At 40.6% G+C, this 14,938-nt stretch overlaps 1 protein-coding gene across 1 annotated transcript in view; it reads right to left on the bottom strand.

The window, feature by feature from the left end:
• The window catches only part of ascc3 (activating signal cointegrator 1 complex subunit 3), a 190,123-nt gene that overhangs the window by 154,166 nt on the left and 21,019 nt on the right, over positions 1 to 14,938 (bottom strand). Inside the window, exon 5 of the mRNA XM_083989923.1 lies at positions 14,153 to 14,270. Coding sequence (XP_083846049.1) covers positions 14,153 to 14,270 — 118 coding nt within the window. The remainder of the gene's footprint in view (positions 1 to 14,152; positions 14,271 to 14,938) is intronic.

Below are 14,938 nucleotides of genomic sequence, written 5' to 3'. Positions count from 1 at the left end.
GTCCCCTGGGAAGATCGGATGGAGGAAGCTCAAGAACGGAAGAAAGCCAAGTATGCCAACCTGGTGGCTGAGTGTCGGAGGAATGGGTGGAAGGCCCGTTCTGAGTCCATTGAGGTGTGTTGCAGGGGCTTCGCAGGCCAGGGATGCGTATGGGAGTGCGCTACGTTGACACAAGTTGGGGCCTAATTTTCATTATTGTGTCCGATCTGGAGAAGTCCAAGTAGTCAGACTATTGTGTTTAGGTGCAACTTCAGTTGTCCAGTTATCGACCGATCAAGGCCATAATTCGTTTTTTTCAAGATAGTTCTAGAGATTGGCTCTTCAACTTTAAGTAGTTGTTGTCCACACATGACTGTATGTTAATGTCTGTACATTGTGGCCTCGGTCCTCTCACTGGCTTCAGGTCAGTGTTTCCTGTCAACGCTTGATGTGCTGCTGCTGATTCCTTGTGGAGCAAAGTTGTTTTCAATTTGATGGTTTCCCTGTTTTTCAGATGGATGGCCTCCTCCTTTCTTCGTCCTGTCCTTCTTGTCCAAAACCTGTGCACTGGTGTTCTCACAGGAGAGTCGATTATTCTTCAAGTGTAGGAAAACTGCTGAGTCATGACCTGAGGAGTTGGACCTCCCGTGTTTTTAAATGATTGCTCAGAAAGATCTGTGCATTTCCGCAACACCAGTTCACTTTTCTTGTGTCCTGGCGTCGGCTGTCGTCTTCTGGATGAACCAGTGTCCATCTTGTTCTTCCTCCACCCAGTTAATCCAGGACACTTTTGTACCATTTTCACGGCCGCGGGCAGCGGCCAAATGTTAAACGCTTCTTGGGCGACTGTGTGTCATTTCAACAGCTGCCCAGGAAACATTTAATAGCCAACTGCCCAATTACTTCTGACCCCTTTGCTATTTGGCCACTATTAAAGGGGCCATATCTTCCCTACAGTTCTTTATATGCTGGCATAAAAACCAGCTCAAATTAAAGCTGAGACTTGGCACTTTAATGTGGTATCCACCATTTTTTTTTTCAAATTCAATGAACTTAAACACAAAGTCTGAATGTATAAACGCTAGACAGAGAAGTTTATGCACCGTTACACACATTAAAACTTTTGTGCCAAGATCAGCAGGTGTCATGAGGGAAAAAAACTGTAATAATTCGTACATACACCTTATCTGACAGAAATAACTCATGCACAAATTAATAATTTGTCCTCTCAAATTAGTTAATTAAATCAACTCCTGATATTAAATGATTCATGCACACAAATCAGTAATTCATGTTATTGAATTAATGCCACAATAAAACAGCATTTGAAAAAAAAAAAAGTTCTGTATGGTTTAGTTTTGGGAGTGTCTGCAGCTGCAGCAGGACAGCAGTTGTGTTTCCATACTGAGATGTCTGGTTTTCACATTCATATATTTGGCCTTTGCATTGTCTCTACAGCTGTAATAACATATAATACATGCTGTGACGTACACAACAAGACTTTTAACCACTAACTACTACCGTTGATATCGTTGATGAAGCATTTGCACCGCAATTTTTGTTATTGTTCCAATTTGAGCTAATTGCGCAGATACTTGAGATGGCACAAACTGATCAATAAAACACATCCACTTTGATTAATCCATGTCACTTGAAATTCTATCCAACAGGTTTTCAGACACTGTTTCTTGATTATATCAAACTGGCTTTTCTTGTTGCTTATTGGCTGATAGATACTACAATACCAGTACATCTGTTTCAGTGCTGGTAATCTGTGGGATAGATCCATGTATCTCTGCAGTTAAATGCAGAGCAAAGTAAACAGTGATCAGAGCTGCTGTCATCAACATATTAATCTAAATGCTACACTTGGGTTTGGATCAAATCTGGTGGAAATAAAATGTTGCCTCATCCTAAACATCATTTAAAATGATTACTGCACCTTCATTTTGTCTAATTCATGTCTATAAATAATGGATTCAAGAAAACAAATGAGTCATCCGTAAATAAATACGCTAATCTGTGTGAACATTTCTCTCTTTCACCTGTTACACTTGCCATGATTCATATTATAAAGGACTTCAGTTCTATAGTTCTGACTGAAAGACGATTCATCTTCAGTCGACAGAAGCTTGGTCGCATTGAGACCACGACGTCAGGTCAGCTAGTGTCAGTAAAAACGGAATCATATTGCTGCAGTAATCCTGATTACCCATTGATGTCAGGTGCATGTGGCAGCGCAGGGGTTAATGTTCCCTATTGCAGCCTCCCTGTTTGAGGCACAACAGCTCAATAAAAGGCAGAATTGCTCTTGAAAACAGATGAGATCTGATGATTGTACCGCTGCTCGGGCTGATTGACTGAATGATTTCTTCTTTATCTCGTCTAGCAGCTCTACCTGCTGCACTCTTACACTCTTCCTGTCACTCTCACCCTCCCTCCTATTACCTCTCCAACTCCCGAACCCTTTAGCTCTGTCACCCTCTATACACCAATTCCTCTGTCTAAACCATTCCCCATCCTTTACCTTCCCTCTCTTCGGGAGCCCGTGTGCCTTGTTATGTATCTCAGATTGTTGCCGCCTCCCAACCCTCCAGGATTCTCATTTCCACAAGCGATCATGATGCCGTAATCACCGTGAAGAGCCCGGCCGAGATGGATTGTTTGTTTACGCCATGATTTTAAGGTGTTGTCACACAGCTGCAGTGTTTTGAATCATTGTGACATTTTCAAGAGCAGTCTTTTCAGACTCATCGTAAGCACACTAAGCATCCTACTAAATAGAAAATGTATTCTGACTTACACTAAGCACTACTTACCAAATGTATTCTTTTTTGCTGTTTATTGCCTCTTATACTATGGTAATCTCATATATGTTCATTTTCAATATGCACAGATTTGGGCTGTGTCCAATACAGCAGAATAAATTTCAGCCAATACCATCAGACTGCGTTCAGTCCTTTGTAGTTACACAATGTGTAAGAGGCTTTGGATGCCAGGTAATCTGATCTCTGGCTTTAAATGCAGAATCAAGCACAAAAGTGTCTATATTATTAACTCCAATGATAATGAAATATCTCTGCTATCTCTAAGTCATAAAAAAAACATTCGTTATGATTCAATATATAGATCTCACACATGCACTGAAGTCCTAGAAAAGTCAAGAGAATCAAACTGAATCCAGATCAATGGTGGACCCAGGTAGCCGAGCTGACTGCCTTGTTGTCAAACTTCTTTAGCAGTGTGGGTGATGCAAGGCTCCCTGCATCCACCCAGTTCTTGTTCTCCTTGTTAAAGCTGTCACAGTCACAAGAGTGAGCCGAGCTCTTGTCTGAGAGAAAAAAAACCTCAGTTCTGATCCTGGCCTGAGGAAATTGTCTCAAATGTTCGTCGGGAGAAACACTGCCATCATCTTCTTGTTAAATTCATGACAGAACCATTTGCAAAAGTACGTCAAGTCTCAAAAAAAACGGACTCGGGTGCAGTTTTCTACACACCTACTGTACCGCACTTGAACGGAAAAAAAGAAATGTGCTTAATGACCCATTCAAAGGCATCGGCATACACAAACACAAACACTCGATGGGAGGCTATTTCTACCAGGGTGGAGCTGTCAGCGCCCCGCCGTGCTCCACCTCTTGGTTTGTCTCCAAAACCAACCAAACCAAGAGGGGGGTGGCTGCAGGGTGGGGAGCTGTCGGCTTTCTTCTCCAACAGCGGGAGAGCTGCTCCTGCTCTCAGGACCAGCTTCCCTGCCATCAGCAACAGAGCTGCTGCTGAAATTGAGCTAGCAGGAAAATATGAAGCTGTTATGTGGAGAGTGTGTGTGTACGTGTGTGTGTGTGTGTGTGTGTGTGTCTGCACACGTTACATTAACAGTCAGCGTCTGCTCAGAATTCATTTATTTATCAAGTTCCACTTCTTTGTGCATACTAAATAAAGACATTTTGTGCACATGAAACAGCAATTTTGATTTTGTTTTATTCTATTTTAGTATATGCTCGTGTGTCCTACTTTTTCATGTTTGTAGATATCTGTTTATATACAGTATATCTTTTCTTTTTTTGATCCCAATTCCCAGAATATTCAGTTTCCTAAAGAAAAACATGATTCACATTTCCGAATCACTGAACGAAAAAACTAAATATCAAAAAACGTATGCATATTAATACTACTGCTATTGACTCATTTAATTACGGTATAGTAAAGTTAAATCTGGCATCATGAGGCAGCAGGTTAATAAAAGTTTACATCACACATTGTACTATGGCTCAGCAGGAAAAGACAAATGCTTCGACTGACGACATGAACCGTGGAATCTGTGTTGAAAAAGCAGCAATACCATACAGTATCTATTACAATACATTGGGTTAATGTGATTATACCTCCAATTTCATTTAAAATATCACCTGAATTATCCAGCAGCCGATAAAAACTTTCGGTATTTGCAGACATGTCATCTTTCTAATTGTCCATTCCATTTACCGCTGCCTCTATCAGCCATGGAAATGTGGAGAGGAGCCACTTTGATAAACATGCAAGTGCCAAGCTGCAAACTGCAATTTAAAAGCTAATCAGCAAGAGACAGGCATTCCCACTAAATCCCACTCCTCCTGATGGCATGCAAATAGTGGAAAATTTAATCAGCCTTTTTTAACCCCCCCTCCTGACTTCACCCTCAGTCGTCAAGGCAACACTAATCTCAAAAGCTGTCTGGCAAGTGAAATTTTTTAACACTGATCAAAAGTCGTTCACAATGGGAATAACATCGGCTGAGGTCTGAAGCTGCACACGTGTGTGACCACAACTAAAGCTCGACAGACTCTGAAAGTGTTTATATCGCCGCAATTTACATGTCATTTGTTTAGTTCGTTTCTGCCTCATAAAGGTGAGTCATAACTTCACTCTCAGTTAAAGGTGCAAATTAGACAAAAGTTTTGTCCAGTTCATTAAACTTGTCATCCAGCCTGCAGGTTTCAGGAGTTTGCCAATGAATTAATAGCAGAATCAGATCTAATTCCAAACCCTGTGAATTCAGCAACATATGAGCGATCGTACTCTGCTCTAACATTTCTTTTAATATCCATGCAGCAGGAGCAACAGCTGGAGGTGAGCATTGCACCAGAAATGTTTACTCTCCTTTTCCAATAGGCTCTTCCAAGCCAACAGATCCATCAACATGGGTCAAATACTTTTGGTAGGGATTGATTGCTTTGCTTTTTTTTTTCCTTTTCTTTTTTTAATTTCAACTCACTTTCTCACTGCTACAAAATCATTGCCACAATCACTGAGGCTGAATAACACATTTCAAAATGTGAAATTTGGTGGAGTTATTCAGTGCAACTCAGAAATGAGAAATCTGAAGAAAAAAAAACTTGTGGAACCACTTTCATTCTGCCTAATAGCAGCTGTTTTTTAGTTCAGTATTCATTGGTTTCAGTCCAGTATCAGATGGTTTAAGTGTAGTATCTGCTGGTTTTAGTCCAATATTGGTTGGTTTCAGTAGTCCAGTATCAGATGGTTTAAGTGTAGTATCGGCTGGTTTCAGTCCAATATAGGTTGGTTTCAGTCCAGTATCAACCTTTTTTCGGTCCAGTATCGGCTGGTTTCAGTCCAATATCGGTTGGTTTCAGTCCAGTATCAACATTTTTTTGGTCCAGTATTGGCTGGTTTCAGTCCAGTATCAGCTGGTTTCAGTCCAGGATCGGTTGGTTTAAGTCCAGTATGAGCTAGTTTAGGTCCAGTATTAACTGGTTCAGGCTAGTATCAACTGGTTTGTCCAGTATCATATGGTTTCAATCTAACGCCAGCTTTTCGTCTATTTCCAACTCTTCCCTTTTTCCGGCTGCCTGACAGTACACTTGTTTTCTGGCTCCAGTTCAGCTTGTGAAAGTTGATCGAACCCATTATCGTCTTCTTCAGGATAAGAGTCTGGCTCAAACCAATGAGGCAGAACCAAAGAACGACAATCATTAGTTTACAACAAGACATGCGGAGCAACACTGATGTCTGAAAATCTACTTTAGCTTAAGTCTTCAAAACTCTGAACTCTGAATAATTATTCTTAGTTAATTTAAAATAGTGCTGTATAATATCTTCCCCAGGCAAAGTACACTCCCAAAACAAGTTATCATTTGAAAATATATCTACAAGTCTAAGTGCACCAAGTTCCTGACAAGATTTGAATAACTTCTCAAAGACCGGATCAGCTGTATATATCTTATTAAACCTCTAGACAACCAGGAATGACTCTTTCTCAGTTTTACCCCTGGCTTTTATTGTGAAATCTTTAACACTTTCTGAAATTTAGTCTCTTTAAATGTTATAAAATTTAATTATTCAATTTAGTCTCTAGTCTGAATTGAGCTGAAGAGGGAATTGAGTTATTTCATTCTTCTAATGCCATCCAGGCTACAGGATCACTCTCATCCATATAGTGTCTTGCCACTCCAGCTGTACAGCAGGGAAAACTTCAATTACGTATAACTGTATGAGTTTCTGCAAATTAATCCTTGGTTTGTTGTAATTCCTTAACACTACAATAAAAAAACCAAACAATACCAAAAGAAACCAAGGTTTCCCCCTTCTCTACACTGTACTTTGTCATGAATGCAATGATGCATTGAGGAGAGTCTCATTAATATGGATCATATCTGCAATATTGGCACTCAGCTCATTCCCAAAATACTTCATACCAGATGGGATCCACTTAAATTGGCCAGACCCAAACCAGAGCTGGATACCACACTTTAGAAACGGACATAACCCCTGACTTATGCAAATACACATTGTGGCCAGAAGTCTGAGAACATGTTTCAATTGTATCAAGGAGAGTGTAGTGGATCTGCTGGATCTGAAACCAGCCAGAGAAAACCATCAGCACATGGAAAGTGTTTATGGTCTCCTCTACCAGCCTGTACTTCCACAATTCTTACCTCTGCTCTTAACAGTTCAATAAATTATGTTTCACAGAAGTTTTGCACCTCTTAACAGCATAAATACAGGGAGGTTAGACCAAGTGTGACTATGGTTTCACTTGGTTTCACATCCACACGGAGACAGGTTTAGAAGTATCCGCAAAGGTTTTTTTTTATCGTTTTCAACCTCCTTCAACCCCGTCAAATGTCTTCTAAGTGTTGAGAAGACAGCAACTGATGTGTCGTCGTTATGACTCAACCATATCAATAGGAGGAAGCTGTTGTCAAACTCTCTCCCGCCTCATAGACGGTGCAAATACAGTCAACATTCACTAAACTAATGGGCCGGGAGTTAGCCTACCACACTGTTGTTTTCCAGCTACAAACATATTAAAACACAACAGTAAAGTGCCAGCAATTTCTTTTATATATCATTCAGCCCATGTCTTCAACTTTGCAACAATATTTTCAACAACTTGCAGCTCCACTCTTCACATTCAGGAGGGGGGATAAGAAGAGGAGTCTGCCTCCACAGAACAAAGGAAACAGGGGGTCAAGATACAATGCTGGCTCAGGATGGAGGGCGACGTTTGAAATAGAAAAAAAACAGCAGGTATGGAAGGCTGGTAGTAGGAGGAGTGCTTTAGTATCGCTCGCTATCAAGCCTCCTGAAAAACAATCTCATACAAAATCAATGAACTCAGCTTTAAGCCACCCGGAGTGCCAGATAACTACCGCAAAAAAAAAAAAAACCTGTGTAAGCCTATTCCACATAAGAGCCTCGGCTTATTTGGGCCTTAGCAACACCATGCACATGTCAGCCTTTTTCTCTATTAGCACGGCACGGTATTCGATTATTTCTCTTATTCATGAGAAGTATTAAAGCCAGGACAGAAATAGAGAACCTGCCCGCGAGGGAGGCTTTAGTCTGGTCTTCATCGTTCCTATACTAGATGGCATGAAGGACGTGAAAGAAATAATGAAGAACTGAGTTGAAGTGAAAGGCCAATCTTCAGGTAATAGCCTTTTCACTGGTCTGAGCCATTTCACTAGCATGTAGAAAACAAGAGCACTACACAGCTCAAATAACATATTGACAGTGATGGACAGTGGAGGCGTTAACATAAGAGCTACAATCTCTGTCTGTTAATTTCACATCACAGTTTACGCTCAGAGATGGGAAACATCTACACCCAAGGTTTACAGTAACCATGAAAACAGCCTTGTTTTTATACATTTAAGTCTAGGTATTATCAAAATATACAACATAATACCACATTTAAACCAATTTTTTTTTTTTTTTTTAATCAATCAATCTGGAGTCTAATTTAGAAACAAACGATAAAAGCTCTTATTGTTTATGCAAACTTATATTGGCATTGGTCATAATGCATGATTGAAAACACAATTTTAATATACTATGAATTATTAAGATTAAATGTTAAATGATTTAATTTAGTCTACCTCAGGCACTGTTCCTGTTTGCACTGTAACCATGGATGTCACAGTATTATTCACTGTCACTGAGTTATGAGTAGTAATATTGACTTGAGTAAAAATGTCAATCCCAAGTGACGTGCCAAATTGGTGGAACATGACATTTAATTATAACAATAATAGCAGGTGACATGTTCTTATCCTAATAATATATTCATCTTTGTTTACATCAGGTGTGGATGTGAAGAAACAAACTCAGAAAAGGAGAAATAGAGTTTTGGTATTTTTGTCTTCACAAGGTGAATAATACATTAAGTCCAGATTGGACACTTCCTGGTTTTTCAACAACAAATGTAATTCCCTTTTCACATCAAGAAGAGCAGAGGAACTGTCTCACTGCTCAGGAAATAGAAAGTTAAGATGAATTCATCCCAGTATACCCCAAAATAGATGTTTTTCAGCACCTCCATCTTCACCAAACAAAAAAAGAGGAAATTGCTGAGGGAAAATTCTGGCGCCGTTAATTACACACATGGTGGGTTTACACCAAATGCAAATAACCAAGCATCAGCACTTATTACAAATCACTGAACACAGTCAGATGCTATCAGTCTCAACACATCTGTCCATAATAAATTGGACTCATGGTAGACGTTGATCATACACTCATTAATGGCGGTTTTTAATCTGTATAAGGCAGAGCAGAGGGGAAGGAGAGTAATCTTCCAGGCTCTTCAGATGTTAAATATGAGTCCTGATTATAACGTCAATTGATGAGATCTACAGAGAGAGAGAGAGAAAGATGCTCGAGAGCTTTGTTTTCGGTTGTGGCCGTATCTTAATCTGGACTGGCAGAGAGAAAGGAAAACAACAGATGACTTTTTACAAGCCCTAATTTATCATCACATACTCCATTCATTACACAGAGAGAAAAAAACAAAAACTCGCACTGATACAGAAACCAACCTGTCTAGGAGACCACACTACAGACGACCGGATCAGCTCATTTATACTATCAGTTACAGTAGGAGGAAAACTGTAACGTTCTGCAAATCCCAAGCCACAAATGTTTTAGACTCTTCTGTCAGATGTTTGCTGTTGTAGTTTACTCCAAACACAAAGATCTGATGGCAAACAGACCATAAACCTGCACTACAGCAGAGGGAAACAGCAGAGTAAATACAGAGTGGTAGCAGGAGTTCTTAGTTCATCCCAACTGATACTGGATTTGTCACTTATAAATACCAATATTAGAGATGACAAAAATCTAAAAATATTTGCTTACTTTACTTGCTCTGTGTGATGGGATGCACCAATCTGATTTTAAGATCAGATATCGGCCCAGATATTGACTAAATATCTAGATCGTGTATGGGATAATGGGGCTGACCCATGACACGGATCTATTCACTTCAGTTCTATGTTTGTGAGGCGTGCAGCAAACGCTATAGGCTGGGACGACATGCTTTTCTCCCAATTCGATTCTTCTACGATTTTTTGGATGGCGATTCATTTTAAATTGCGATTCTACGATATTGCTGATTCTCTCGATTTTTAGTCTGCATTTTTAACATTTATCTGCACACAAATACTGTAGGAGCCTATAAATTAACATACTCCATTATAAAGTGAACTTAAACCCTTTTCAAAACATGTACTCTCTGTATGTAAAAAAGGCTAACAAATGCACATTGCACAATATTTAAAAAAATTCAACCAAAAAAAAAAATCGATGTTTGAAAAAAAAAATCGATTTTTGAAAAAAAAAAAAAATCACTTTGAAAATCGTCAAAAAAGATATCGTGATATTTATGTGAATCAATTTTTTCTCCCACCCCTAGCAAACGCAGCATGCCGGTAGACAACAAACACGGAGCAACAATGTTTTACAAAGCTTGGAAAGTAATGTTAAAGTCAAGCCTGATGCCTTCACTGTCTTCCACATGGTAAGGTGTAGTTTATTGATTCAACAGTGGTATGGGATCAGTAATGAGTATCGGCCGACACCATAAGCCCAGGTATTGGTATTGGTATTGGTATTGGGACTGAAAAAGCTGAAATGGTGTATCCCAAATTATAAATTATAACATTTTTGATAAGTATCCAAAAAACAAAAGATTAGTGTATGTAACTTTCTCTCAAACAAAAAGACTAACGAGACAATTTATTAGGAGCACCACACCAACACTGAGTAAATTCCTCCTTATTATAACAGATGCACCAGATGTTCAAACTGCCTCTGAGTTTGACGTCACTGCATCACATCATTTCTGCAGATTTATTGATCTGGAACCACTGACTTTAGTATCATGTTGATGTAACCAAGATAAAGTGAAAGTGAAGTGAGCCATGAAGGGGTGAACATGGGCAACTTCGACTCAGACAGACAGACTGTGGCATTCACACCATGATTGATTGGTATTAAGGGTCCAACAGTGAGCAAACAAAACCTTCTTCATACCAATACACCGCCGCCAGCCTCAGCTGTTGACACAAGGCAGATTGGGTCTGTGGTTTCAGGCTTTTCAAGCCAAATTCTGACCCTCTACCATCTGCTGCCTCAGCAGAAATAGAGCTTTGTTTCTCTAGTCGTCAACTGCCCGGTGTCGGTAAGTCTGTGCCCGAAGCCTCAGATTTGGCTGGATCGTGCCACGTGATCTTCTGCTCTAGCCCGTCCACCTCAATGTTGCACATGTTGTGCATCCTGAGGATCTTGCGTAAAAAGGCGGTAATCTGACCGACCGTGGCCTTTCTGTCAACCGGTCGGCCCGTTCTCCTCTGACCCCTCTCATCAACCAGGCCTTTCCAACCCGCTGATTTCAGGCCGTTGCACATGCAAGTCCCAGGAGCCATCTGAAGGCAGTAGGACACATGTGTCGATAAATCTGCATCCTCTGATATGAGTAGTGCCACATCAGCACTAAAGGCCATTACACAGAGCTGACACAAAGCTGATTCCATACAATACTACGCACCTCAGACTGGGCTATTAGAAATCTGTATTCTGTTGATTCAATGGGTGATGACATCAGCTCATCAATCCTGTCTTGTCATTATCCCCCTTTCCTGCTTTGGTTAAGTAACAATGCATGTTTTACTGTCACATTACACAGCATGATGGGACCATTTTTTGAATCATCATCGTAACAAGTTCAATAAAAACCCACCATCTGCCTCTGGCTACTGATTTGAGGTGTTCTGTGTTCAGATCATGTTCATCTGCACCATCCAGACAACCAGTGGAAGCATCTATCTATGTTAAGCTGTTGCTGACGTTCATCACTGTGACTGGTTAAGATCTTGCAGAACAGTAAGACTAGTGAAGTGGCTAGTTAAAGGAGATTTAGTAAATTTAACACAGAATTGTTTCCGATTTCTTTTCAGTTTTAGTACCGAAGCTTGGAACGTAGGGGCATTTTATCTCATATAACATGATATTAGTTGATTTTTTTTGCTTGGACAATTTATCCAAAAGGACGACAATATCCAGACTTTTTCTTGAGCTGGCCTCTGGCATTTAAGTCTGACGTGAAGCCATTAACACATTAGGCTCATCCTGCGAATGACAACAACTCCAGCTTTTAACAGCAGCTCTCGGTCTTACAAGATCAATCAGTTTTTAAAAAAGGCTTGTTTGTGTTGCCTTTGATTCTTTCTGCCGAGCCAGAAACTTGTGGATAAATATAGGTTTGTCAGATTTTTATTACATCAGCTTTCAGCTCTCATTATTGATTTCACTACTCACCAAGTTTTACAAAATAAATAATACAGACAACAAGAAGCAAGTGCATTCAGTGAGAATACTTCAGTACTACACAGCTAATAAAACATATTTCTATATATATATGAGAGCATTTAAAAAAAACATGTCCTCTGTGAATCTGGTAATGCTGGATAAAACCTTATTTTCCATGATATGTCAACAGACAGCTCTTTAAACGTTCCTCTTAATTGTTCCTGTCAAACAAAAATCCACTAATGTGAACTGAAACAAGGAAGGTGCTTCAATCTGATCATCAGGCTTCACACTAGCTATACTGTAGTTTAAGAAGGACTCTACATAAATGCATAATAACCTCTACATCCGTCCATCGTCCATAGGACCTGTACCTTTCAGGTTCTCATGTGCTGACCTGTTTAACCTACTGCCTTTGATATCTCTTTGATGGATCTATGCTGTTTCGAAACCTCATTATCATCTTCTTCACGTGCATGGTCACCTCTTTCCTCATATTGACAGACTCTACTTCAATCTGAATGGTAACTCTAAGGCACATGTGAGCTCTTTAATGTGTAAATAACTTTGAGAGGACACATAGCTACTTAAGAAATAATTAGTGGCCAGGGGCTCTCACTCTCCTACATACACTTGTTCCAATAGTGATGCAAACCCTTTTAAATTAAAGGTGAAAGCTTTGCAGTTTAACCTAATATTCATCATTTTATTGCAGAATGAATGTGTTTAAGCTCATGTGTAACGGTCAAATTACTTGTGGTCTGGATGTAAATTCAGATCTACATTAGGGGTCAACCCAGGGTTTCCGTGAGAAAACAATGGCACCGGAGAGCGTGACCGGCATGTTTTCAATTTACCGGACAAGTGTTTGAAATTCCAGTCAACTATTATCTGAATTTATTGAGCATAAAATGATAAATGATATGCAAGCTATATAAGAATGATATCAAAGCATGTCAATTTCTAACTTCCATTGAAAATCGGGATGCACATTCTGAATATATTTTAAAACCGATAACCAAATTGTGCTTTGAGGGAATATTTTCACCGGACATTTTGATCGGAGGGGTTAAAAAATACCGGACTTCGGCAGAGCCAGGGTTAACCGATTGTTGGCATGGCCGATAATATAGGCTGATATTCCGTTTCAGCTGGGTTTTTTTACACTGATAACCAATAAAATACATTTATTTCAAAATGCGCTCCTTTGTCTGCGATGCTGCCGTCTCTCTGCCTGAAGTCACCACTCTTGGCTGTGCAACAATGTCCCTCCTCACCCCCCGGAAGCAAGATTTGTGTTGGAGTTTGTGTTATTCTACAGAGATTTAACGGTAGAGTCTGGAGGTTTGTTTGTTGGAGTTTGTAAACAAAATATTCAAATCCCTCCTCCCAGGCTCAACTGTGTAGCCTCCTGCCCCTGACAGCAGCAGCAGCAGCAGCACTAAGGACTGCAGAGAAAAGGAAATACAGTCCGAGTGAAGCGCTGGAGTGGTGGACTTATACCCAGCCGCCACCGACAACGGGAGCCTCAAGAGTTACGCTGTAACGAGTAGGAGGGCAACTGTGGTGAGCTGGGAAGCGGGTGCTAGCGGCAGATGCTAGCCACCACCCCTAGCGGAAGTTAGCCGCAAGCTAGCAGGTGTTAGCAGTGGCGGATAGCATCCCCTGCTCGCACTCACTAGCATCCAGGACCACCACACAGGACTAGAAGCCCATCGGTGATGATTAAGATGGATTTCATTTGTATAAATCTAGCGTTTATTTTCGAGCAAAAACCTCCAGACTCTACCTTTAAGGTTTTTTTAATCACAGAATTGTGTACAAAAAACAAACAAAAAGTATACTGTAGCCTATTCAGTCTAATCCCAGGTGAGTTATTCAAATTGTTTGTCATTTTTACTCCAAATGAATATCGGTTCTGATAATCAGTAATCGGTTCCCTTGATTTTTAATAAGCATCAGTATCGGCCATGAAAAGAAGCATATCTGTCGATCCTTAATCTACATTCGTGTCATGTAAAAAGTTGATAACATGGTTTTGAGTTACCGTGGAGATGGCATGGTTGCCATACGGCTGTCTCACCTGGTGGGAAGCCAATTCTATCAGGTGGGACAGCGAGGAGGGAGTCGACGATGGCCATCCTTCGCTGGAGGAGGGTGGAGATCATCTCCAGCCCCTCTGGGCCCAGCAGCTCGAACAGCTGGAGCGGGAGAGAGGAAGGGCAGGAAGTGAAAATAAGTAGCCGCCAGCAAAATAAATAAATAAACATACATACAGTCATCTCTCTAGCATCTGCATCCCCCTGCACACACCTCCAAATATATATATATAACCAAACATGTATACACAACATCCTATGGCTCACCAACACTCCCTAACATGCTGCTGCTGCCAAGGCTGAGCACCTGGTAATTACCATCCGCCTGGTACGGAATATGCTGCACCGCTTAGCCTCCCAAATATAGCCACCTGGCACTTAGCAAGTGACAGAAAAACAACAAGAAATCCTGTGCACAGCAGCAGCATGCAATTAAGACAGGTCAGCACAGACAGTCATCGATATTGCAGACAGACCAAACAGAAGCGAAGGTAAAGTTTGTTGCTATCTAATCGGAAAATATAGCCCCATCTGAAGGCCTATACTGCAACACAATGCAGTATTATTATATTTTCCCCCCTTTCCTCTTTCAGGGTTGGTTTTTCAGGATGGAGGGATGGCGTGCTCTTTCAGTCCATCCTCCCGTGGGAAGGCAATAGTCAGCACAGCAGGGAACTAAAACAACAGACGCACTTTGATGTCAGGTCAGCCATCGTCTTTGTTGGGGTTATCTTTGTCTCCCTCTGTGGTCTCTTTTATATGTGGTCTAA

Source organism: Trachurus trachurus (assembly GCF_905171665.1).
Source record: "Trachurus trachurus genome assembly, chromosome: 16".
NCBI classification, from domain to species: Eukaryota; Metazoa; Chordata; class Actinopteri; order Carangiformes; family Carangidae; genus Trachurus; species Trachurus trachurus.
The sequence above is the reverse complement of the archived record's forward strand: the minus strand, read 5'-3'. Positions and strand labels throughout refer to the sequence as shown.